Source organism: Porites lutea, chromosome 4, assembly GCF_958299795.1.
Source record: "Porites lutea chromosome 4, jaPorLute2.1, whole genome shotgun sequence".
Lineage (NCBI taxonomy): Eukaryota > Metazoa > Cnidaria > Anthozoa > Scleractinia > Poritidae > Porites > Porites lutea.
The window spans coordinates 26,280,886-26,305,682 of NC_133204.1; the positions used below are offsets into that span (position 1 = coordinate 26,280,886).

Genomic DNA, 24,797 nt, shown 5'->3' on the forward strand with positions numbered 1-24,797 from the left:
CTAAAAATAACTCGAGACGAATTACCTATGGAATAGGGTGTGTATGGGGGATGCCTTCTCTGTCCCCTTTATCCTCTCTTGAACAGAAACTAATAAGGGTTGAAACATGTAACTCCCGTTCAATGCTCGTGAATATTCATTTTTCTAAGTGGAAACCGATTCGCGTGTTATCCGGCACGCAGCAACCTACAGGCGTCATATTTTGGCGAATTTGTCTACCCAAGCGATCCTAAAACGCTCAGCGCACAGCAATTCATTCCCAACCTACTCAGGTTTCTGCAGTTGGCTATGTTTTTTTTCCAAGTGTAGTACATGTCGTGGGTCTTTGGTTATGGGTAGAGGTCGTGGGTCGTGGGTGGAGGTAAATGTCGTGGGTAAAAAAAAGTATAGAAAAAATAAAGTGACGTAATCGAAAAACAACAACGCGATTATTCACCCCTTAGGCATTTTCACGTAGTAGTCGGGCACTGACGGCCTAAATAACGATTTAAAATCTCTATACAAACTCTTGTAATATTTCTGCTAAGCAACAACGATTTAGCGATTCTCACTCGTGAGCTTTGGGTACCTGTGCTATTTTTTGCTTTGCTGACCGCGGGAAAGGGGATGGGACTGGTGTGTACGCAAAGATTTTCTTTTAATGAATTTTACAGCTTTCTACTTTTTAATATAATTATTGTTTTGGGTTCAATTTTTTAAACTTTTTTTTCAATACTTTTTTATACCCTCGACATTTAGATCCATTTAGCTTTTTTTTTCTCGTCCCATGACCAACACAAATGCTAACATTCTCGACGCCAGTGCATACGCTTTTGACTCCACGCCGTCATGGCGCACAAGAGCTCTGGGGTCGAGATTGGACCAACATGACGAATCCTAAATTGATGAAAAATACGCATGCACTACCCGTTCCAGTCTGCTTGCAGACCGATTCCACACCCAAAAGGGGCGGCGTTTCGCGTTTACATGATGCCGTTGCGAAATTTCGTACCGGAGTGATAGTTCTTGCTCCGATACAAGAGGGTGCTAATGGGGGTACCCATTTCTCAGTTAACTACTATTTTTTTCGGCCAAATATCAATTAACTACTATTTTTTTGGCTAATTCTCAGTTAACTGCTAATTTTGGTTAGGTATTAACTTTCACTTTCCTACAGCGAATATTATTCCGTCACAACCCGAATTTTCCTTCTTTGAGCAAGTCGATCACTTTTGGGGGTAGGCCCTGATAAAATCAAGGTATAAATTTACATGAACTCTGCCACTAGTACAATTTATTAGTAACTGAAAATATAAGTCGTATAACCATCAATATGACACGAGCCTAATAGATCCAGACGCACCAGTCATGACTCGTACTGATCTTTCCGACAAAATATAGTCTTAAATAACAAAACTGGACCACTATTTCTGGAATTCAGTTGGTGAATTCAATCACTGTTTGCACCGACGGGAGAGACATAGTTGAGAGTGCTGACAAAGGCGTGAAAGTATTTGACATGGGACAATTCGACTTTTATTTTCTGAGTGTAGCTCTCTTCGAACTCGTAGTTTTTTTAAGCGATTCCTTTACTGTGGTCCCAAAGTCTTGGGCGTAGTTCAAAGAACTAAATGTTTTGTGTTGAAGTGAGAAACCGCATGTAGGTTTTCGACCTGCGTTGTCAGAAGGTTTTTTTTACCTCGATACAAATTTTGTTAGCATCCTCTTCCGTGTCCCGCAAAGTTACCTTTTTCGCAGACGTACCTTATTCGCGTTTTTCAAAAGCCTCATAAAGATATCCAAGGGTTTTAAGAAATGAAACTGCCCGAACTGTTTCAGTTAGACCGGTTTAAACACGATCATTTCTTTCTATTAAGAAGGTCTCGATAGTTAGAACTCCGACATCAGTTACAACAATGATTTCTCGTAAGTACAAATTCTTTATCTTTAATGGATCAAGAATATTCAACTGGCAGACCTCGCCGAAGAATCCAAGTTAATGATTAGTCCGTTTCGGTCCTATATCATATGGTAAGCCTTAAAACGACTATCTCTTCAAACTCTGCACTTAGTCGTAGACTTCTGCGTTTTCATGTAGTATATGCACAAACAATGGAGACTTTTTTTTTTACCAAGGTTCTTAAATCTGCACAGAGCTGCAACTTCTGAAAACAAATTGAACTCGATGACGTTGTAGACAACATGAAGAAGTTTCAGGAATTACCTCAGCAGAGTACGATAAATGAAATTGTCCCGATCTGCAAGTTTCTGCTGGTAAATTTTGTAAGTATATTGCCATGTAAGTGTGTAAATTCGCTATTTGTTTTTTTTTTGTTACTTTATTTGTTACTTTTTTTTCCTTTTTATTACTTTATTTATTCTGTGTAATTTTTGCTTCTTTTCTGTGTGTGTATTACTTGCAATAAAAAAAAAAAAAAAAAAAAAAAAAAAAAGTTTCTGCTGGTAAATCCTGCAACCATCACAGCAGGAAAAGGTAGGTCCTTTTCAGCGGATGGAAGGTTAAACAATGACTAAAGAAAGGTTCTAAACAGCCGCAAGGATAGGGCGGACAAACTTTTGAAGTAAATGAAACACGCGAAAATTATGATTGTCCTGTGCATGGTTACACTTTTTTGTTACTAACTCCTTTCTTGCATAATTTGTTAAACTATTAAAAAGAATGATTGATGAGTTGTAACTCAAGAGAGGATAAAGGGGACAGAGAAGGCATCTACAATACACACCCTATTCCATAGGTAATTCGTCTCGAGTTGTTTTTAGAATCGGGATAAAGTTACCTCACGCGCTGCGTGGATGTTTCGTGGAGGTTTCGCATGACTAAACGCCGTGCAAAACATGTCGGGCGAAAGGCAATGAAAGCGTAAAGAGATCGAGAACATTTCTGAATATTGAAGCGAAATGAGTCGGCGCTCACCTGGGAAAAGGGAATCGCTGAAGTCTTTGACAACCCGTGAAATCAGGTTAACTCGAAGTTATAGTAACCTTAGTGCTTTAATAAAATGAGAAATTTCGCCGGTCTATTGAAACCGGTCGTTTGTATAATAAAGAAAGTAGGACGCCAAGTGTTATTTTTGTTGAATAATAAGAGACTAATAAAAGAATAAATATCAAACCAGAAATTGCTTTCTTCAAAATGTAAATTATAAATGATCCTGAGAGAATATTCAGTGAGTTATTAAAGGATTTTCCTGCTGTACTGTTAGCTCTATACAAGAGAGGAAGGGCGATTCTTTTTTAATTTCCGTTTCGCTGACACAGCTTTCGCAGAAATCTCTCTTTAGTCGATTTCGTCGACAAAACAAATAGCAATATCGCTCTCCGCGTCAATTCGTGAAGGGCGCGTGGTTCTGAGCGTGGGTCATCCACGCGGAACACAATCGCGCTATGTGATTGGCTGTTTTCTAACCCCTCTTGGGACCTATGGTCTTAAAAGTAACTCGAGACGAATTACCTGTGGAATAGGGTGTGTATGGGGAATGCCGTCTCTGTCCCCTTTATCCTCTCTTGTTGTAACTGTATTAAAAAATATTGAGTCGGCACCAACCCCACAAACCCCTCTCCCACCTCCCCAACTACGCTTCAAAAGGGGTAGACGACCCCCGCACGTTGAAAACTGCTCGGCGGGCCCTGTGAACTTGAAAGAAAGACTGCTGATTTCTTTGAACCCTCAGAAATTCTTTTTAGCTAGAACCAATGCTAAGAGTCACAACTTTTTTATTTGGGTAATGTTTAACTTAATTGACGATCTGTTGGGTCCGTGAAAACAGTATTTTCCTTTTCCGAACACAGAAATCTCGTTAATATCAGAACGACGAATTATTCGTTGAGTTGTCTACAACCAGCTCTTTGACTTACGCTTTCTATTTGTCAGGTACTACCCTGGTGTGCCTTTTGCACATAGTAATATCAGTTAATGTGCCACCTGGTCATCAGCGGGACAGACAAATGTCAGAAAATAACATTTCTGTTTGCAAAACTTTGTTCCTTTCATTAATATAATATCACTTAACTGTTAACTTTTCATTTATCAGTTAACTACTATTTTTTTGGCCAATTGTCAGTTAACTGTTAACCCCATTCGCACCCTCATACAACAACCGGAGTGAACTCACGCTGTGACTCGCACCAGCATTTTGTGGTGGTATCATGTGAACAAATACAGAGCCCCGGTGTCATGTAAACCCCCTAATTCCACTTTTTGTAGTGGGCGAAAACACAAGACAACGACTTTCTTTTCCTCAATTTCGATACAGTCTTTAGAATAGAACACCAGAAACATTTGCTAACATTTGACGAACTGAACGAGTTGGAATAAGCGGCATAGAGTTTGAAACAGTGTGACATTTTCGTTGTTGTCTGTGCTCCCCATTTTTTTATGTCACGTCGTTTACCTAGTTTGAGTGGTAAATTATCTCTTTTTCTCCTTCCAAATATAGTACTTGCGAAAATGAATATTCGCGAGCATTGGACAAAGCAAATATATGAGAGTTACACGTTTTAACCCCTTACGAGTTTCTAATTAAATTCAATTACGCTCCATCTGATGACTACAGCGACACCCACCCACAAAGTAACGAGCGGCAGATAATCAGAACGGTAAAAGTCAGTCAATTACCATCATGTCGCTTATTAACACAATGTTTTGGAATTCAGACCTAAACATGTTCATTGCAACCGGCTGCAGATCAAAATCTTCCATGAATCCATCGATATTAAAGCCACATCGATTAGTGATCTGAATTCTGTTCACTAGCCTTGCTTTCTGTTTGAACACGAAGAAATAAAAGCGATGAATTCCTTGACCTGGTTGAGGGTTAGGTGGGTTGTATTCTAGGAAGTAAAAGAGAGGAAGAACCTTGTCACTCAAAAGAAATCTTATTTGAGTGATGTCAGTGATAGCTAACGTTGTATTAATTTATAAGCCGTGAAATAATCTCTAGCACAAACTATTGAGGGGTGACCAGGTGGGCAGGTGGGTGGGGGTCACTCACTTAGCCTACTCGGGTATGTTCCTCCACCCGAACAGAGTACGAGTCTTTTAAAACGATTCAATTGCGAATGGTTAGCGGAGATAACTTTGCCATCTTTCTTTTTATTGCCAAGTTTTAGGCAGGACTTTCTGAGAAATCGTGCTGATTTACGAAGCAATTGTTCATAGTGTTCCTAAGGGAACTAAGAGATAATCAATTTCTGTGACAGTCTCTTATTCGCCACTTCACAATGCCCATATTTCACCCTGCTTTCTCCTACATTTTTGTATAGGCATTGTTTTCAGTATCCCCTGCGGTATGAAAGCCGCGCCGAGAGAAAGCGAAAATAACGCTTATGCAAAATTTTGAGGGGTAAACAAGATGTATTGTGGGCAAATGATAATGGTGACAATATCAAAACGAGGTTAAATGCTCAGCCTTTGATATGGAAATGATTTTTCATTCTCATGCAAATAAGACTCATTTTCACGAAAACGGTTTTGCACTTAGCCTCATTATGGAAGTGAGGGTTTTTGGAACTCGGAAGTGAGCTGCGTCAGCTTCCGTTTTTTGTTACGTGTCTGTAACAGCCAGTCACTCCTCAACAAACTGACCTCCATAGATATTTCCTCCTCGGATCTTACCATAGGCCAGATACTTCCCCTGCGAATTGAGAAACGGTTGTTAGAGTTGTACAACAGAGCAAACAACAAAAGAGATATTTAATGTTTGAGCAGTAGGATTTTACGATCAGCACGTTAACAGGGCCCTGAATTTCATCCGATTACTTCGAGTCGTTATTGACTCCCTCAGTAAGTTGATGAGAGGAGAAAACGACTCGAAGCAATCGGATGAATTTCAGGCTAGTTAACAGGGAAGTTATACATTAAAGGCGTAAAAACAGAAAGGAGACTCCGCTCGTTTTAACACAAGCTGGCACAAAGCTCAATTATACATCTTTTTCGGTATTTTACTCTAAGTAGGTCAAAGTATTACCGAAAGTCAAAATTTCTAATCAATATCAAAAGAACTGGCCTGGGAACGGTGAAAAGGGGAAAGAAGCATTCCTCGCCCCCGCTCCCTAAGTAGTTTTGACAGTCATTGAAGATGGCAGCCCGTAACGCAAAGCTCTCGATCTCGATGATCTTACGGAAAAATAAAGGACTATGAACAGTCTAGAAATGACTTCACAATCTCGTCCTAGTCCTTGCACCATTGCAACCCACCAAAAGGAAAATTTCACGTCTTTAAACGACTAAAACTCAAAATGAAAAACGGCATCGAAAATAATTATTTTTGCTGTCATTATTAGGATACTATATAGATCTTACTAATAAAATATTATACAGCAAATGAAAATGTATGTGTACTTTTTAGTTTGCCAGTAATGTAACAGTTCAAAAGATTCAATCGGTTTAGTGTTGCCCGTTTGTTCGGCAGTATCTTTAAGTTGTTCAAGTGTGCTGGTAATATTAGAGAGATCTAAGATTCACGTTTACGGCAAACGTCAGATTTAAGTTGAGAATTACTCAGAATAGAAAATAAGATAAAAACTGTCCAGAACAATTCTTACGGATAAAACTGGCGTGAAACTACTTATTTTTGAGTAGAAGTAATAAACATTACACGACAATTAAGGGAAAAACTTGGTCACGTGGTGGTACCAATTCACGTTTGCCGTTTGGCGTAAACGTGAATCTTAATCTCTCTATTATTAAGGTTTAGTCTTTTTGTAAGGAATTAGACTGACCTTAACATTACCAAAAATAAAGTGAACCCAGTGGCGACAATGTGGATTACGAAAGGAGGGTGTGTCAGGATCCAACATGGCAACTAAGTAAAGAGTTTCGTTGTCCTGAGATAAAAAAGATAATGGAAAGATAAGGCTAGAAGGACACTACTGCATCAAATACGAGGAGAGTTACATCTGATATCCATAGCATTCGAACAGCAACAGAGTTGCACCCTCCTTCCTGAAATGAACCAGACATTTCAAGTGTTTGGATATCAGATAAAACACTCTTGAGAGTGTTTGATTGCCTCACTTTATAAATTATTCATGAAGAATTTGCGGGGCAAAGTTTGCGATCGCGTTTGCAAGCTTATTTACCGTTGAAGTCTCAAGTTTGTTTTCTCTTTTTAAACTCATATCGATTAGTGTTTGACAAATTTCCGAGTTTTATAGCTTACTGGACTACGCTTACTCAAATACGAGGGGAAGGGTTACTGATTTCAAAATTCCGGCAGCATCACAATTTTCACCTCATTAAATTTGATGCAAGACCGAATGCGCTTTTCATTTTGCGTTAGAGATAGCATTAATAAAGCTAAAATATTGACAATATATCTCTCCTGATACAGAGTGAATATGGAGTCTTGTACTGGGGTTCTAACCTTAAAGTCTTTGGAGGAAAGCCTTCATTATTGTGTCCATTCAAATAAAACCTCTTCGGTAGTAGTTTCACAAGGTATAATTTTCTAAAAGGTGACATTTGCTTTTTCCTCTACGTTCTTCATGTTTCGGTCACTTCTGGGAGTGAACTAGAGTCAAAGAGGATAAAAACTGCAAAACCAATTTAACGTACCTGCGAAAACTTTACGACCGGAATGTCCTTGTTCACCTCATCAATAGGGACCATTTCGCCACAGTTTCTAAAATTAAACGTCTTCTCACCGATAATTACTTCAGCAATTGGCAGCTCCATGCCGTCATAGCGAAAGTCTTCACACAAGTCTTGTAAGTTAGCATGGCTATCTTCGAGAAGACGAAGAGTATAAGTCGTAAGAAAAACAAGTGAAAAGATAAACATTTTGGACGAGTTCATTGTGTTGCCGAGGCAAATGAAGACGGCCTCTGTCTAGGCCGAATAGTCAAATTGTTTTCCCTTGCGAGAAAGACGTGTACACATAACACGTGCCGCACGTGAGCACGTGGTCTGCACAATTCTTTGTATCATACGAAAGCATTTTTTATGGCTTTTTGGGCTGTTTAGGAAGATTCTAGAAGGCGGAACAAGTTTACGTTGGGTTTTCATGCAGAAATTTCTGTTTGTGTGGTGCCCAAGAAGAGAAGGATCGAGAAAGAATGAAAAATGGCGGGCGAGAAAAAGAAAAATGCAATTTGGACCCTTCTCTTCTCTTTGCTGGCGTTAATAACTACCGTAAAATTCCAAAAATAAGCCTCTCCAAATATACCCCCCCCCCCCCCCCCCAAACTGGTAACGTAAAAAACCCTCCGTTAAATCGCCCCTCCAAATATAAGCCCCAAGGGGGCTTGTATTTGGAAAATTGCTCGCAAATTCAAAGTAAAACAAAGCAAAAACGGTAAATTTACTTCCAACTATAAGGCTAGCCCAATCGATTCTGAAACGCAACTTTCTCTCCGTAGACAAGCCCCTCAAAAAGGGGCTTGGAAAAATATGTCCCGGGCTTATTTTCGTAATTTTACGGTACTTGTCAGCAGAATTACCGCTACTATCAGCTTTTGGTAACGCCAAACGAAATGGGCGGCCTTTATTGCCCTGATTAGCTACTAAACGACCCACTGCAATTTTTGTCTTGTTTGTCCCTAGTACTAGGATCTTCCTAGCGAAGGCAGTTTACATATGTGGTGCCCAGGGGACAGGGATGATCGAATGGGGGCAAAACATTTAACCCCCCAAAAATATCATGGGCCAAAATTTAACCCCCATAAAATCCCATGCCGAATTTCCGAGCCTAAAAATTTCCAGAGGAACCACGCAGGCGCGATACGCGGGAACTATCACTAATCTTCAGATTGTTTTGAATACCCAAAGAAATCCCTACTTAAATCAAGCTACCCCAAAAAATACTTGCCAAAATTGTCCTACCCAAAAAAATCCCGAAATTGAAAATTTCCACCACCCCCAAAATCCTTCGATCATCCCTGTCACTTGAAATCCGGAGTACCCCCTGGGATATGGTGCTAGGGTCTTCCTCCCTCCACGTAAATAGCCGCTTTGTCTACACTTTTCGTGCCAGCTATCAAGCTTAGTGCACGTTTGAACGTAACTACATTAAACGTTTGACCGGTTTCAAACTATGCGCAACAACTTCCAACAACACACAAGAACATGCAATAACATGCAACAGGACGTGTAAACGGACGCAAAATGTAACAAATAATAACGTTCGTAGCTGTTGGTCAACAATGTTGCGTCCGTTATTGAGGATTAACTCTCACAATTTCTTGTTCTTTGATAAGGAAGATGAGGGTAACAAAAACGAAATTGCAGGTAATATTAAGCAGACAGGCCTTTTACTTTAATGAAAACTAAACATCATCACATATGGCTATAAAAATAGTCAATACCGGGCCATAACGTACTGTGGAAGTAAAATGTGATTTGCCATTCCACAAAGAGCTGAGTCACCAAGATTCTCGTTTAATCTTTACGACTTCAAATGTTATTCGTTAGGTCAAAAGGAAAAACTACTGAAAAATCTACTCAGAGAATGTAACATCGAATCTTGTAAAGAGAGTTCTTTCAGGCCAGTCGCCATTTCTAAACGCTCACACACTAACAAAAATAAAGTGTGGTCGAAGCAAAATTGATACTCGGATCTACATGTAAATAACTTCCACACAGCACGACAGAAAACACGAAATACTTGTTCAAAATAGTAATAAGATGGAATAAAGGAAACTAAATAAGATATTTACTGTAAATGCTTTTTCTCGCCCGAGACATCAATACTTTTCTTTGTAATGGCTTTAGGAAAAAATAAAAAACACCGCAATTTACTCGAACCAAGAAACTAAATTCCTCTCATTCAATGAGTAATGATCAGTCTGGTGCATTTCCAGTAAAATAGTGCCAAGAGCTGAAAATCCCGCATAAGTTTGCTAACTGATTAATCCTACTGATTGACCAGAATGGAAAGAGTATTACACGAGTTGTCCAAACAGATCTTGCTTCAGTTTTAAACTGCCGTTACTTTCTGATTGGTAAAAAGGGTCTTTCTTTATCACTTATGACGTTAAAAGAGGCAACGTTAAAACAGCAACAGGCAATCCAAGCTGATCTGCGAAAGAGCTGTGTCCGTAAGGCTTTAAAGCACCTTGTCATGTGCATCATGAAGGTTCAAAATGTTCGTAATCGGTAACAATTCTCCTTTTTCATCCCTGTACTTTTCTTCGAACTTTCTAATGTCACTGTTACACTCGTACTTAAAAATATCCACTATTTTATTCCAGCGCGAAATCTTGCTACGCTGGCTGGCTTTTTGAGTAGGAGTCCATTGACAGAGTGGAGGCATGTCTCCCATGCCATTCTCCCACAAGTAGATGACATCGAGTGCGGTGACCTTCTTTGGAAGAATAAATTCTGCGCCCACTTTTTGAGGCGAAGAATCCCCTCCTACCATTTCCGAATCACTAGCAAACTCTTTATTTTCATCTTCAACTAACTGATCGTTCTCAGAGCGTACAGCGGTGAGCGACTCTTCCACTCGCGTAATCTGATCTTTTCCTGCCGTGTTAAAGCTAGTTAGACTTGACGCGAAACCTTTCGGCAAGTACGAAGGTGGCTCGTTTTCCAGATCGTATTTGGACAGGATAGCGGAAACCGGCAATAGTTCACCTTTCGGATTACTAAACCTCTCCTCAAACTTCTCCCAGCTTCCACCGCAATCCTTGCGAAAGATGTCCACGATCTTCTTCCAGCGGAAGAGTTTCGTTTCATGACCAACTTTGTGAATCTTTTGCCATTTACTTACGGGTGGGAATAATTCGCAGCCTTCTTCCCACAGCTGCACTACTTCCTTGGCAGTGACCTTGCGCGGGAGCTGGTAGATCTCGGTATCAGATCCTTCTCCGGCTTTCTTGCCGGTTTGCATTGTACCTGAAAAAGGACTGGACAGACTGGAAGGCGATTCGCAAGCGTCAAACATGGCAACGATGGTGGTAACAGGATACAATTCGCCGCGCTCATCAGAAAATTTGGACTCAAACATGCTCATGTCCCCTTTACAGTGGTACTTGTAGATGTCGTATATTTTGGTCCAACGTGAAAACTTACTGCGCTGTCCAGATTTTTGAGCCGGGGTCCACTTATGGAGCGGTGGTAGATCCCCATATCCTGTCTCCCACAACTTTATAATGTCTTTAGCGGTGACTTTTCGGGGTAAAATGTGACTGGTTCCTTCCCCAGGGTTAGGATCTTCAACCTTAACTTCACCAATGCTGTTCAAAGGCGTTGTACTGGTGGCAGACAATTTTTCACTCGCTAAACTGCTATCTTCCTCTTTGCTCCCTGCGATTAAGCGGCTTCGAGCTTCAGGGATATCGAAAATGGGACCCGAGGTTGCGTTTTCAGCGTCGTACTTTGCAATAATCGATGAAATTGCCATGAGATGACCGCGATCGTTCGCATACTTTCCATAGAAGTGATCCCAGCTCCTGTTACAGTCCTTGTTAAAAATCTCCACGATCTTGCGCCACCGAAATATTTTAGTCTCTTGACCAATTTTTTGCGCGCGTGTCCACTGGCAGACAGGAGGGAATTCTTCACAGCCCTCTTCCCAGAGGCGAACAATATCCTTTGGCGTGACTTTCCTGGGAAGATAGTAACGCACTTCAGTGGATGGCTGAGTCACACCACTGTCCGTTACTTTGGAATCAGCGTTACCTTCGCAGTCGTCGACATCTTCGGATTCAGAATCCAATGAGTTACGAACTCGTTTCTTGCCTTCGTCGTCGGCCTCTTGTTGGCTGTTGTCTCCGCTCGAAGAAACAGTTTCATCAAGCTCTGTTCTGCTTCTACCGAGAAAGGCTGGCGTTTGCTGCGTTTCATACAACGACAGTATCGTTGTTACAGGAAGAACTTCTCCTCTCGCATCCGAAAAACTCTCCTCGAAGCTCTTCATGTCGCCGTGATAATCAGCCTTGAAAATATCCACGAGTTTTTTCCACCGGGAAATCTTACTCTGTTGCTTTAGTTTTTGCGTAGGTGTCCAATCTTTTATCGGTGGGAACTCATCGCATCCATTTTCCCACAGATTAAGCACTTCTTTTGCCGAGACTCTCCTGGGCAATTCGTAGCTTTGCACAGCTTGTTTAGACGCTTGCTGTGAGAGCCCGAGAAAAAGCTTCCCACTTATCTGGGGCACTTTTGGAGTGGGTGAGGTAGGAGACGCCCCTGAAGGTTCCTTTTGGTTAGTGGTATCGTCGAGGACCTCTTGAGGAGTTGTCGGCGTAAGGCGTTGAATAATGGGTCCTCCACTAGCTAATAAATGGTTTTGTGCTTCCACGAGGTCCGACAGCTTCTTGTAAGACTCTTCCAAAGCTAGATTGCGGTTTTGGAGAACCTTAACCTGAAGTAAAAGACAAATAAACAGGATACTTAAATTATTGTCATGTAGTGCACAAGACGAAATCTAAAAAGTTCAAAGCCCGGCCTTAGTTAACACCTAAAACCAGTATCCATCTTACAGTGTAGCTGTACCCTTAAAAGTAGGAATGACAAAATGGATGAAATTCGCAAATATTTCGCCCATCATTTACAAGTATATATATCACATACATGACAATTTGACCATTTGCAGCGATGTATGTATGTATGTATGCCCTTTGCAGGTCCACACAGTCACAGACACTTTTAGACAATAAGCAAACCCTTATTTCTCCCAGAAAAAGTGGAGCGAGTGAAACACCCAAACGCGCAGGAAATTACCTCCCACGAGAACACGCAACATGCAATTTCCTGCGCACTTGCATCTTTCATTTGGCTTACATCTTTAAGAAAATTTAAGGAACTATTCATGGTCCGTGAAAATTGCGCGGCGAAAACCCACAAGTAAAATATGTGAAAGCATTAGAGAGTATTTAAGTAGAAGATGTTGATCGGGTTTAAAAATAACGTCAGGTTTATCTATGGTCAATCACAAGTGCAATAAAAGCGACGGTAATGCTCTAAGAAAAACATGAAAAATTCAAATCTTTTGCAAAAAGGGTGTGGTCACAATAATTTGTTAGCTAAACAGCACCAAATGAAAAAGCCACTGTTGATTTTCACTGTTTCATAAACTCTATGAGCGTATAGGAAGTATGGGATGCTCTAGATACATAAGATCAGCAGAACAGTGCTCCACTTTTTACGATTAAAAAAGCATAATTATTGCAGTAGCAAATAACATAATATAGGCCAGATACACGAAAACTACACTGAATTCATGTACATGTACACATATATCCGTTATCAAAGGCTAAATTAACCATACAAAGAAGTTCCAAAGGTGACACAATTTTTTTCTTTGTACCAACAAAACTGACTTTAAAAATATTAAAAATGTTGAACCTGTTGTTCAAGGTCCTCAAGTTTTTTCTGAAACTGTAAGGTGACTTGTTCAGCAGACACTTGTTCTGGCAGGACCACATCCTTATTTGGGATCAATCCCAGAGCCACCTGCGGCATTGGGATCGGGCTATTGGCACTCACTTGTACATTGTCTAGTGAATCTGAAATGAGAATCAGAAAAAGGAACAAAATTAATAATTAATTTGTTTGTTCTGTTCTACATGTACATGCAGCTTTGGTGGCAACGTGTTTAGCAAAACCGAAAGTCTTCCCAGTACATTGTAATTCATTAATTTGAACCTCTGGCAAGCCAACTACCCCTCCTTACATAATTATTCCATGCGCAGTAAAAAGGGGAATACATGTAACTATTAGTAGCCTCGCGTGCAGACGTTCTTGTGGCTCATCATGCCAGGGATATCTAATAAGGCCCTAAGAACGTCTTCAAGGGAGGCTACGGAATATTGTAAGAGATGTGCTAACTTCTTTACATTGCTGGTAGCCCTTTTTACTGCTAATGGAGACCTATGTTCTCAACATACAACTGTATATGACTACTCAATCAAAACATGAAGGTCATGATAAGAAAGAAAATGATCACCCAGTAAAAAAAGTAAGCAAGAAATTCTCCTCATTAGTACAACAGGAGATGTATGGAAAACAGTGATGTGAATATGTAAGTTAATATCAGGGCACTAATGTTAATAATATGACATGTATATCGCAGTATATTGGGCAGATAACTGATTTAGGTATCCTGGATGTGTTGTCGCTTTTGAGAGGCAGATGATCATGGGCTGATGGGGTATCAACAGTATGAAAGTAATTTGAACAATGTACAGCTGTAGATACCTTCCAGTGCATGTGTTACTTCATTGTGAGGATCCTCTATGGCCAGAGGTTGAAAAACAGGCTGTGTCTGGTCATGAATGAGAACATCTCCTCGTGCAGGTGAGGCTATTGGAAAGGGCCCCTCACCAGGCAGGTCATGAAACATCTGCACTGGCATTGAGTCAATATCTTGCTTGATTTCATCACTGATGAATTTGACATCAGATCCAAGGTCTTCCTTCGGAATTTTCCTGACTTCATCGCTGTCATCTTGTTCGGTTTTTCTGAAAAGTTGAAAATAATAAACATACAAAATTTTATACACGTATCTACGCACACTTGTACACTGTAGGTGACAGTGTATAAATTTATTGATAATTATAACTTATTATTATTCATTCAAAATATTTCCCTGATTCTGATTGGCACATGCATAATTCACCACAACCAGCTACTGATGACCAAATTTGGAAGAATTTAGCGATTAATCAACCCATGACGTCAAAAATGCAGCTTTCTTGCAGGTTAATGCACGGTTAACCAAGAAGACCTGGGAACGAGGTTGAGTTGTTTTGGTTGTGAAAACAAAAATGGTGGACATTTCACTCATTTCAAGAGTAAGAACTAGGCTAAATAATAGCTAAAAACATGGCAAGAACAGTAAGAAGTCCACTTAAAGGATGACATCTGCTATTTGGAAAATATTTGCGAAGCAGAACAACCCTATACATGCACTATGAGTCTATCGAAGATGAACTTAACATCGATAGAGGTAAGCATGTTTTACCTATGTTTTTAAGCAAGGAATTATTTTGAATGAATAATAAAACAATTACGGTCTAAGGCCTCGACGGATAACACCCTCCTCAATCTCCATAATTCTTCATAAGATACTCAGCCTCATGGTCATCATTTGGTCGTGAAAACAAAAGATGGCGGGCATTTCACTCTTTTCAAGAGTAAGAACCAGACAAAACTATAGCTAAAAACATGGCAAGAACAGCAAGGACACAACTCGAAGGGCAACATCTGGTATTTGGAGAATATTTGCGGAGCTGAACAACCCTAAACGTGCACTATTGAAGGTGAACTTAACATCAATGGAGGTAAGCATGTTTTAGCTTTGTCTTTTAACTAGGAATTATTTTGAATAGATAATAAAACAATTATTGAATTCGGCTTCCGTATCATATGAAGAATCATGGAGATCTCACACCCTCCTCGATCTCCGTAATTTTTTATAAAATACTAAGCCTCATTCATTAATTGTTAATTAATTTGCCCTATGTGCACATTTTCTAGCCTGCAGAGCAGGTATTTTTTTTAAAGTGGGACTCAAAGGTACATGGAGAGGGGGCAGGCAAGCAGGAAGGGCGGGCCCTTCCCTATTTTGACGCGTCAACCTCTCCCTTGGAATGATGTTTTGACTCGCCCCAACTCTAGTCAGTCGAACATCCAAATTGATCACACAGCAAAATATGCCTGCTTTGCAGGCTTCATATTTTCCTGTATGTTCTACTCATGTACATATGTTGTAGTTCATTTTTTATGTTAAGTAATTTTTGTTTTTCCCTTGTTTCAACTTCATTAGCATACAGTACATTATCATACCCCAAAACAAAAGAAAAACAAAAATTATGCGACATAAAAAAATTAACTTTAACATACATTTTTTGATACAGCATGCTGTAACTAAAGAAACATCAGCCACAAATTAAATTTTTTGAGCAGATGTTACAGCAATATTTTCTGTTTAAAAAGTTAGGAGAGCTTCAAGTAGAGTACATTAAATTTGAGCAGCAGACACAAATTTTGACCCTACAGGCTAATAGCAGTGAAAGCTGATCTTGCAATAATTTTATTTGACCTTATTACTGGACAATTGTGTCCAGCTATTTCCAAAAAACTTTAATGTATTTTTACCTTTTGAAACTGCCATGCTCTGTTGCAACAAGTAAAAAGTCACTTTCATCCTAGGGAGGCAAAGTTATCAAGTGTTACTTGAGTAAAAATTAATACTACTTACATGTACATTGTAACATGGAGATACAATGATTATTTCCATAGTTAAAAATCACAAAATCACAATATGCTTGTACTGGTCAGTACGTTATCCCTTTAAATCCCAAGAGTGCTCAACATCAATTTTCTCCAAACGAGATCGATACCCTACATCATCAATGGAAAAGGTCACGAGAAGTAAGAAAGTAATCACCAGAGAAAAAAAGCTTTGATCTTTTACATGGTCCATACAGAATTTTTGGGGAAAAAATCAAGCATTTTTCAAGGACTCAAATTATTTTTTCAAGGACTTCTTTTCCACAGTAACATGAAGTAAAGACCTTTAAAATGCATAGGTGGAGGGGGGTTCGCTTATTGCAATATACTTCAAATAATGGAAAATGAACTATGCCAGCAACACCGAAATCATAAGAAAACACTTTCATGATCACCAAGAAAATTTGTGTATTGCTGTACTTTCAATCGTTCCTTTGCGCAAAACATTCTATTTTTAACGAAGGTTATAATTCAATGAGCTTTCAAAATATTCAAGGACTTCTGTGGAAAATTCATAGACTTTTCAAGGATATCCCACAATTTTTAAATTTTCAAGGACTTTTCAAGGCCCGTGCAAACCATGTTTTATCAAATTCTCTCAACTACATGTAATTCTTTACGAAAAATGAAGACCAGTCAAGCAAAATATGTACGTGGACATTAATGGGGCTTGAAGGGTTGTTGAGGGTGTTCAACTAAGGCAAATACTTGTAATTATGAAAGTGGGACATAAACAACTTATGGCAAAGAAAAACACACCAATGTGTACATGATGCAGGGCTGTCACTAAGGGTGAATGGCCAGGGGTTTTTCTCAGCTACCATAAGCATGACCCGGCTACTTTCCTACATGTAGCTAGTGTTGTCCCCAATTAGCCAACTGTTAAGCTAAATATATTGACACTAAAATATATTATTATAGGAAGCAAATAAAGAGATCTGGAACTTGCACAAGCAGGGCAGGAAAAAAAACTGAACTCTGATTACCCGTGCCAAGTAAATTTGGACCTTGGGCAAGTAAAAAAAAATAGGTCTTGTGGCCCGCTGGACAAGTGAAATTGGCCTCAGTGGTCTTGTGAGTCAGTCTGAAAGTATATGTATCAGCTTGGTAAAGGGTAATTTCCAGACAGAAACGTTTTCAAAACTGTAGACTGCAAGTGAGCGACTGCTTGCTCCTGTTAGAACAATAGATGGATAAGACATGGTATTCCCTTCTAGCAGGTAATTTTTTTTTAACTGTCGGCAAGTGAAAACTGAAATTTACTTGCCCACTGGCCGGGGAAGTGCATATAAAATTCTATTTCCTGCCCTGACAAGAACTTTGTACTTGTAGTTGTCTAATTTCCTGCCTTTTGATTGCCTAAACCTGGTACATGTAACTTAATGCTTTCGATCGGTTGAAGCGAATTTCCCACACGATATAACCAACCAGAACCATTCCCTAGATCTGGGTAGGGACGTGTCACGCTACTTTTGAGATAATTATATGCCTGAAAATTTACCGGTAACTTAATTTAAATATGCTCTTTAAGCTCATGTTGAGAAAATTTTACAAAAGCGAACTGCTTTCGTGTTTACAAAAAGTTGGTCACACGATCAACTAACGCAAAAGGCCTATTTAAGTCTTGAGCTCAGATTTTGAAGCAAGGGTCTCAGCATCTCGGTGAGACATGGGTTTTACCATTCAACACTCCTCCTTAGGGGTCCAGTAATAGAGGCCTGACTGGTCTTAGAATTTTTCTAATTTGGGGAGGCGAAAAGTATACCTAGAGACTTAGGAATTAGCCAATAATTATTTGCACATATTGGTGTCTTTTTTTAAAATAAACTACAACAATGCAAACGAAATTTCTGTGGACAGCATTTCGTCAGTGGGCACCTATCCACATTTCTCAGTCAAATGGTTAGCTACGGCGCTCCCTCTCGCCGTTTTTCCTTTGTCGGAAGGGTGCGGCTACACGTAGGTTACTGCCTCTGGATTCCTGGGTTCAATGTCACGCAATACAACAGAAAGACTTTGTTGCGGGGATTCGGTGGAATCTATTTAAGTTTTTGACTGAGCTTTACAACTGACAACCGGGATATGATTCTTTATACCGATTTTACTTAAAGAAGCATAGACCTTATCTTGCCAATTTTTTTCGTAAGGACCACAACCGTAACAAGTTACACCAGTCAAAGAAAACAGCCCGGCCGTGCTTTGACAAATGAAGCAAACGCGTTGAATCAAAATATAATAGGCGGATCAAACCAAAGTAACAAAACGAGCTAATGCTTCGAGCTACGCTGTATGAAAGTAAAGATACAAAACACATTACGAAGTGAATAAAACAGAATATCACTCACCAGCCCCGAATCTGGAATACTGCCTGTGTCGTCTGTAATCTTGGAAATGATCGACTGAAGGTTTTCTTCTCTTCTGGAAGGAAAAGATCAATAAAATCACAAACGGAACGAAGCCGAATCTTTAATCATGGATGCAAAGACAATAACCAGAAAGAAAAGATTACCATTCGCCCGATATATCGCTGAAAAAGAACAACTGATCAGTTGTCAGTCCTTGTGTGTGTCACTTACCCTGAGCGAGCATCCTGGGAACTTTCCATTTTCTCGTTTTTTGCGAGAGGAGAAAGAAAGAAAACCCTGCATGCATGCAAGTTCGAAATGTGAGAATGAAAGAAAAGAAAGGGCGTTGTCCGAGTGAGAGGATTGGAACTAGTTTGAAAGCGAGGTTGAATCAAAACAAAATGGCGGTCAAAATGGCGGGTTGTGGCTTGAAAAGCTCAGTGGATGATACTTGAAAGCAGACACCTTTAAAAAAAATCTGGAGACGCTGTAAGAAATGTCTTTAGCAGCTGCAGACAAGCTGCTCAAGATTTTTGATGCGCTGAAGAATTTCCGCGAAGGAGTTCCTGTTCAGGACCCGAATCCCTTGGCAAAGTAAGTTTTTCCTCCCCTCGAATAGATTAGGGGATGATTATGTTTTAATCACCTGGTTTTAAATATAGATTTCAAAATTATTCTTGGATTCACGCTGTATTGTGCTATAGGGTGGTATATTTTACGCTAACGTAGCATGTATGTTAATGTGGAATGATGCTGTGTAAAATGTAGCTTCTTTGAAAAGATGCTGACTTTTAATTATCAAGGTTGAACTTTAGCACGTAAGAATTTTATTAAGATAATCGTCATGCAAAATTTAATACCTAAGACTTAATAGCAATGACTTATACTATGGCGAAGCATTCTGTTTTGTCCAGGCTCTAAAATTTCGCAGGTTGATTTTATGTAATGTACCTTTTTCTGCTTTGTACAAAGTAAAAAGAATTGTTGCTAAAATCTGCGATGAATGACAGAATTTTCTTTTCTTTCCCTCTTCCTCTCGTCCTTTGCTATACCCTCTCCTTTTCCTCTTTTCATACCTATGTCTTTAAAGCTCTGTAGGAATGTGCATTTGTGGAGTACTTATTTGTAGAGGAAAATCAGGAATTTCAAAATACCGTAAAATTCCAAAAATAAGTCCCTGCGTATATATACCCCCCAAACTTGTAACGCAAAAACCCTCTGTTAAATTGCCCTTCCAAATATAAGCTCCACTGGGGCTTGTGCTTGGAAATTGCCCTCAAATACAAAGTAAAACAAAGCAAAAACGGTAAATTTCCTTCCAACTATAAGGCTAGCCCAATCGATTTTGAAATGCAAATTTCCCTTCATAGGTAAGCCCCTCTGAATACAAGCCCCTCCAGAAATAAGCTCCTCAAAAAGAGCCTTTAAAAAAATATAAGCCCCGGGGCTTATTTTCAGAATTTTACGGTACTGTTAGAATCAGTAATTAATACAGAAGGGCTGTTTCCAAAGGTTTGAAACCTTACCTCTTACTCTGGAGGGAGGGGGGAGGTGGGAGGAGGGGGTGGTGCTACTGGTTATGCTATTTTAAAGAAGGGACTTGGAGGGGAGGGGATGGGGCTAGTCCCCTTCTTAATTTTAAGAGCAAACTGAAGCCTTACAGGGTGGAGGGACTTTAGAGATGTTTGGCTAGGGATGTGTTGCTTGGACCCTGGAACCCTTAGCTTATACTGGACTTGGTTCAGCTGAATTTTGCCACCCTAAACTAGACTTAATTCCCAAGATCACTCCCTATCCTAGGGTCACTATTTTCCATAAATTACAGAGGTTGACACTTTCTTTGCTATTACAATAATATGTGCATTTTGTAGGAAAAAGGAGAGTCTGTTATCCAAGAAAGATAGAATATCCCACCTTAACAGCGTTCCAGAACTGACATGTTCTTCAGCAATAAGGTTAGTTCAAGCACAGTACATTAACCCATTCGCTCCTGGAGATTTTGCCGAAAAACGCGTTTTGAAGCTAGTCGAGTGGTTTTCTGGTCACTGTCGTGCTATAAAGAGCTAAAACTTACCACAAACTGGTTTACAGGTCGAACACTTTGCGGCCTTCTGATCCAGATGCAAAATATCAGCTTGCGAAGTTCGGGCATGCGCAGAAAGCAAAATTTCGACATAGTTTTTGGGTTTAAAAGTGACACAGCAGTCTTGACTTTTACTTTTCGCTTTCTCTCCTCCCTTCTTTTTTTGCTTTTCTTGCCTCATTTTTTTTTTCTCTTGCTGGGCATTTAGTAGGCTTGATTTTGGTGGGAAGAGTTTTTAGGAAAGCTTTTAGGATCTTAGGATTAGGCGAAAGGAAAGGTAGGTGGGTAATGGACCAAGATTTTCATGGAGATTTTCAGGTCAATGTCACGTGGTTTTTTGCTTGTTTCTCCGGTGTCCTTGACTGAATTGTGCTCATTCTGGTATGGTTTGAAAGATCTCTTCACTCTGCACAAGTTAGTGAAGAAAGTGGTCCTTGACTGTTAAAACTGATGACGTCACAATGGGAAGAAAGGACCTGGATCCGCACGGGCGGTTACGGGCGGTTCAGGGGCGAATGGGTTAAGCACATTGAAAACCGACTAAAATCATTGGATCAGATTCTTCTTGTGGGTTCAATTGTTGGAACAACATTACATTATTATATTCACTTTCATAAAATAAGGCAGGGTTGTATGTGGTAGTAATTATACATGTGGTCATTTTGTTACTAGCATTTTTCAGCAAAGGTTTGGAGCCAACTCTTTAATTGCCTGGTTAAGGTTTATATAATTATTGTATACCATACATGTACTTTACTTGGAGGAATATTATTTTTATTTCACTGAGATGGTTTTGGATATTTAGGTGGCTGTAATGGATCAATATTTAGTAAGGAATCAAAATGTTGTTTTCAAAGGAGATTAATGTTTACAGTCAATTAATTTTCTGTTCCTTGTTGCTACATCAGGAACCTGGGGGAATTTCCCAAGATCTTAGCCATAGCAGTAGACTCTTTGTTATGCAGCTGCGATGATCAAGAATCTGATGTCCGCTTGGTTGCTGGTGAATCTCTTAACAAGCTTATCAAGGTAAACAAGGCTTCAAAGGAAGCTGAACTGCTTGTCAATTAAGACAACCATCCCTCAAATTTACTTGACCAGGGCCGAGTTGAATTCTCGTTTTTTAAACTCGAGAAAATGGCTGAATCCTTTTACATGTATTTGGACTTTGATTAATGATTATTGATTGTTGATTGATTAATGATTATTGGGAAGTACAGTACCGTAAGTGTGGCGCAGTGGTGCATCAGAGCCCTGGCCTCTCATCAATGTGGCCGCCATTCAAATCCGGTGGTCGACGCCATATGTTGAGTTCGTTGTTGGTTCTCTCCCTTGCTCCCAGACATTTTTCTTCAGGTACTCCGGTGTTCCTCTGTCCTCAAAAACCAACATTTTCAAATTCCAATTCGACCAGGAATCAGGTACATATATATGAAGAACCATTATGTGGGTGTGCTACCTCTAAATCCTTATTTATTTATTACTCCATATAATTTTAATTACGACTATTTTTGTGGAAGATAATTTAATAATTGTATTATTATTTACGTGTGTTATACATGTATGCCCATCAGGCAAGTGGCATGAGCTGCATGAAAAGTTACCGGCTCAGCTGAAAAATTTGCTTGAAGATTTTAAACCTAACAGTTTCCTGATTGTTGTGATTGACTAAAATTAAAATAGGGCAATCAAATTATGGAGAGTGGAATGTTGCCCATGAGTAACCTAATATGACATGGCATTAATTTTTTTAGTCCCTTAAGTTAAATAAGACTGATATAACAGCTTTGTGTCTTTTAAAAGCAAATAATAGATCAGACGTACATTAAAGTTTAGTAAAAGTAAAACACACACAGGAGGGAACACTTAAATATCATTGCTGGAAGACTTTCTCTCTCAAACCCTTCATTTTGCACTCATTTTGTTTGAACAATACCATTATGCTTTTATACATTGTGTGTTGTAGCGGAGCTCTCGTGCACACTCTCTGTTCACTATATCCATTTCATTTTCGTAAGAAAAAATATTTAAAACTCACTATTTGAGCTACCTGAGTTGTTAGTCAAAAAGAACTCCTAGCAACAGCTGCTATGCAATAGGTTGGACAACCAAAATATTCTTTGGATAACTAAAACAAGTCTTGTGGGCACCCCAGAGAAAAATTTTGTCCATGGATGTGCCCTGTACCTGTCTTGGGCAACTGAATTGGCCTTTTTTGAGTACTGGTTAAAGTAATACAGGTATGCTAAAGAGGTAATACATGTACACGTAGGATTTTTTGACATGTAACCCAGAACATGGCTATTTCATATTTTTATTTTTCACTGTACAAATAGGGATTAGTGGACTATAGCTTGGGCCGCATACATGTAGAGCTGTACAAAGAAATCAAGAAGGTATGTAAAATTTAATGTTTAGGATTCTAGATTCTGTTAGATAAAAAAAATATGAAAATATGAAACTGACATAAAATCCAGAAGAAAGAAGAAGTTCATTGTAAGAAGAAGCAAGGTGAAGTGGACTTCATACTTTGTTTAAACCTATACCTCTTCACTCAGGCTCATTCTCTTCTTAGAATTAGGGGGGAGGTTGGGTCTAGTAAAAAGATGTTAAGTGAGTTCTGATAAACTCCTAGATTCTCCTTTGAAATTGCCGGTCTCCCATACATAACCCATAAGTCATCATAAGGCACAATAAAGGTCATAGGAAGCACCCGTTGTTAAAAAAATACCTTATTTAGTTTAGCCTTTTTTACAAAATAGTTCAATGTGTTCTCACACCATAACAAATTATTGTATTAATTTTTTAGAATGGCCCAGCAAGAAGTTTGAGAGCTGCTTTATCAAGGTTTGGTGACCTGTGCCATTTGATAAGACCTCAGAAATGTCGGTAAGCTGCCTGACAAGGCTGAAATGTGAAATTGCAAATTTTTTCCTCGTGAATCGTGATTTCCATAGTAGCCGTGAAGTGTGATATTGCAAAATTATTTTCCGTGAAACGACAAATAAATGTTTAATTCGCCATAAACCGTGATTTTCATTATGTCTTTGTTATTTTCGACAACCGTTATTACGTAAAATGATCGTGACCATGACAGGACGGTTGATCCCTGTTGCGACAACGTGGTTGATCTGGTTTTCGGTGACCTTTGGCCAGCCATCATTTTCATCCTCTGTTTCGTCTATTTTGACCATAATGGCAGAAGAGCATCAACACGATGTGCGAGATGACCAAGATCGTCAACAAGGACAACAAGCTTGCATGGTTTTACCAAATGTGACTGTGTTAATAAGTTTTTTTGTTAACCAAAGGTAACAAAAAAATATTGATTGACAAGGAGAATTTTCGGTTTTCTGCCACAGCCCATAGGGGTTTTGAAATCTTTAAGAGAGCTGTTCTTAACGTAATTTTTCAAAATGAAACGCTTTGTAACTTTTGTTTAAAGAAAAATGTTCTCCTTTTTTTCGGTGAAACGTGAAATGCCTATTTTATGTTTTCGTGAATTGTGACAGGACCGTTTTATTTTCTGTGAAACGTGATCTAGACCCCCCCTATACCCCCCTCTATAGAGAGGAGAAGTGTGACATCATGTTACCATGGTAGCAAAATTTTTGGATCTCAACAAAAGGGAGCTTAGGCAATGTCAGCGACAGCAACGAGAACGGCAAAAAAACAATAGGTTTATATTAGTAAAACAGCAACTTTAATTTGCATGTGCGTCACATTTTTTAGCCATTGTTGCACGACTGCAACATGAAACTTCCTAAATCGTTTCCGCTTTACAGAGTAGGTGATCACAACACAAAAAGTTTCTTTTTCTGTTTCTAAACTCAGATACAGTTCTTTCGGATTCAATCCAGAACATTTCGCCAACATTTGACAAATTAAAAAGAATTGAATAAGATTGATGATGTTTGAAACAGTGCGAATTTACTTTTAAGTCAATTTTCGGTTTGTTGTCATCTAAAAAATTTTGCTACAATGGCAACGTAACATAACAACTTCTCCCTATTTATTATGTATGTTAACAGTGCATTGCTCTTTTTTCCCCAGACCTTTTATTGCAAATTTGTTGCCATGTATAGCTCGCATCAGCATTCGTTTGGAGGATGCCATACAGGTATTAAGATAACAAGAAGGTTAATTTGAAATTAAATTGTTAGAGAATGATTGAAAGCCTTTGCATTATAAC

The 24,797-nt window shown here is 39.2% G+C and overlaps 2 protein-coding genes and 1 pseudogene across 2 annotated transcripts in view; 1 reads left to right on the plus strand and 2 right to left on the minus strand.

Moving 5' to 3' along the window:
* Positions 1 to 4,603: 4,603 nt before the first annotated feature.
* On the minus strand, positions 4,604 to 7,833 carry LOC140934469 (protein D2-like). Its single transcript, XM_073384087.1, has 4 exons — positions 7,556 to 7,833; positions 6,721 to 6,825; positions 5,585 to 5,633; positions 4,604 to 4,830 (listed from the first exon to the last, which is right to left on the minus strand). The coding sequence occupies exons 1-4, from the start codon at positions 7,793 to 7,795 to the stop codon at positions 4,604 to 4,606; spliced, it is 621 nt and encodes a 206-aa protein (XP_073240188.1). The 5' UTR covers positions 7,796 to 7,833.
* A 1,525-nt stretch (positions 7,834 to 9,358) lies between these two features.
* LOC140933114 (uncharacterized) lies at positions 9,359 to 18,829 on the minus strand (annotated as a pseudogene).
* A 102-nt stretch (positions 18,830 to 18,931) lies between these two features.
* LOC140933115 (huntingtin-like) overlaps positions 18,932 to 24,797 on the plus strand; it is a 60,386-nt gene continuing 54,520 nt past the window's right edge. Inside the window, exons 1-6 of the mRNA XM_073382632.1 lie at positions 18,932 to 19,116; positions 20,394 to 20,477; positions 21,514 to 21,634; positions 22,942 to 23,001; positions 23,415 to 23,494; positions 24,659 to 24,725. Coding sequence (XP_073238733.1) covers positions 19,019 to 19,116; positions 20,394 to 20,477; positions 21,514 to 21,634; positions 22,942 to 23,001; positions 23,415 to 23,494; positions 24,659 to 24,725 — 510 coding nt within the window. The 5' untranslated portion in view covers positions 18,932 to 19,018. The remainder of the gene's footprint in view (positions 19,117 to 20,393; positions 20,478 to 21,513; positions 21,635 to 22,941; positions 23,002 to 23,414; positions 23,495 to 24,658; positions 24,726 to 24,797) is intronic.

Bases quoted from the DNA above. Each gene is read 5' to 3' on its own strand.
- LOC140934469 (XM_073384087.1), bottom strand. From the start codon at position 7,795: ATGAACTCGTCCAAAATGTTTATCTTTTCACTTGTTTTTCTTACGACT. The intron at 6,826-7,555 runs GTACGTTAAATT...TTTTTATCTCAG, and splicing joins CGGTCGTAAAGTTTTCGCAG to GACAACGAAACTCTTTACTT. The intron at 4,831-5,584 runs GTCAGTTTGTTG...TTTACTTCCTAG, and splicing joins AGGAGGAAATATCTATGGAG to AATACAACCCACCTAACCCT.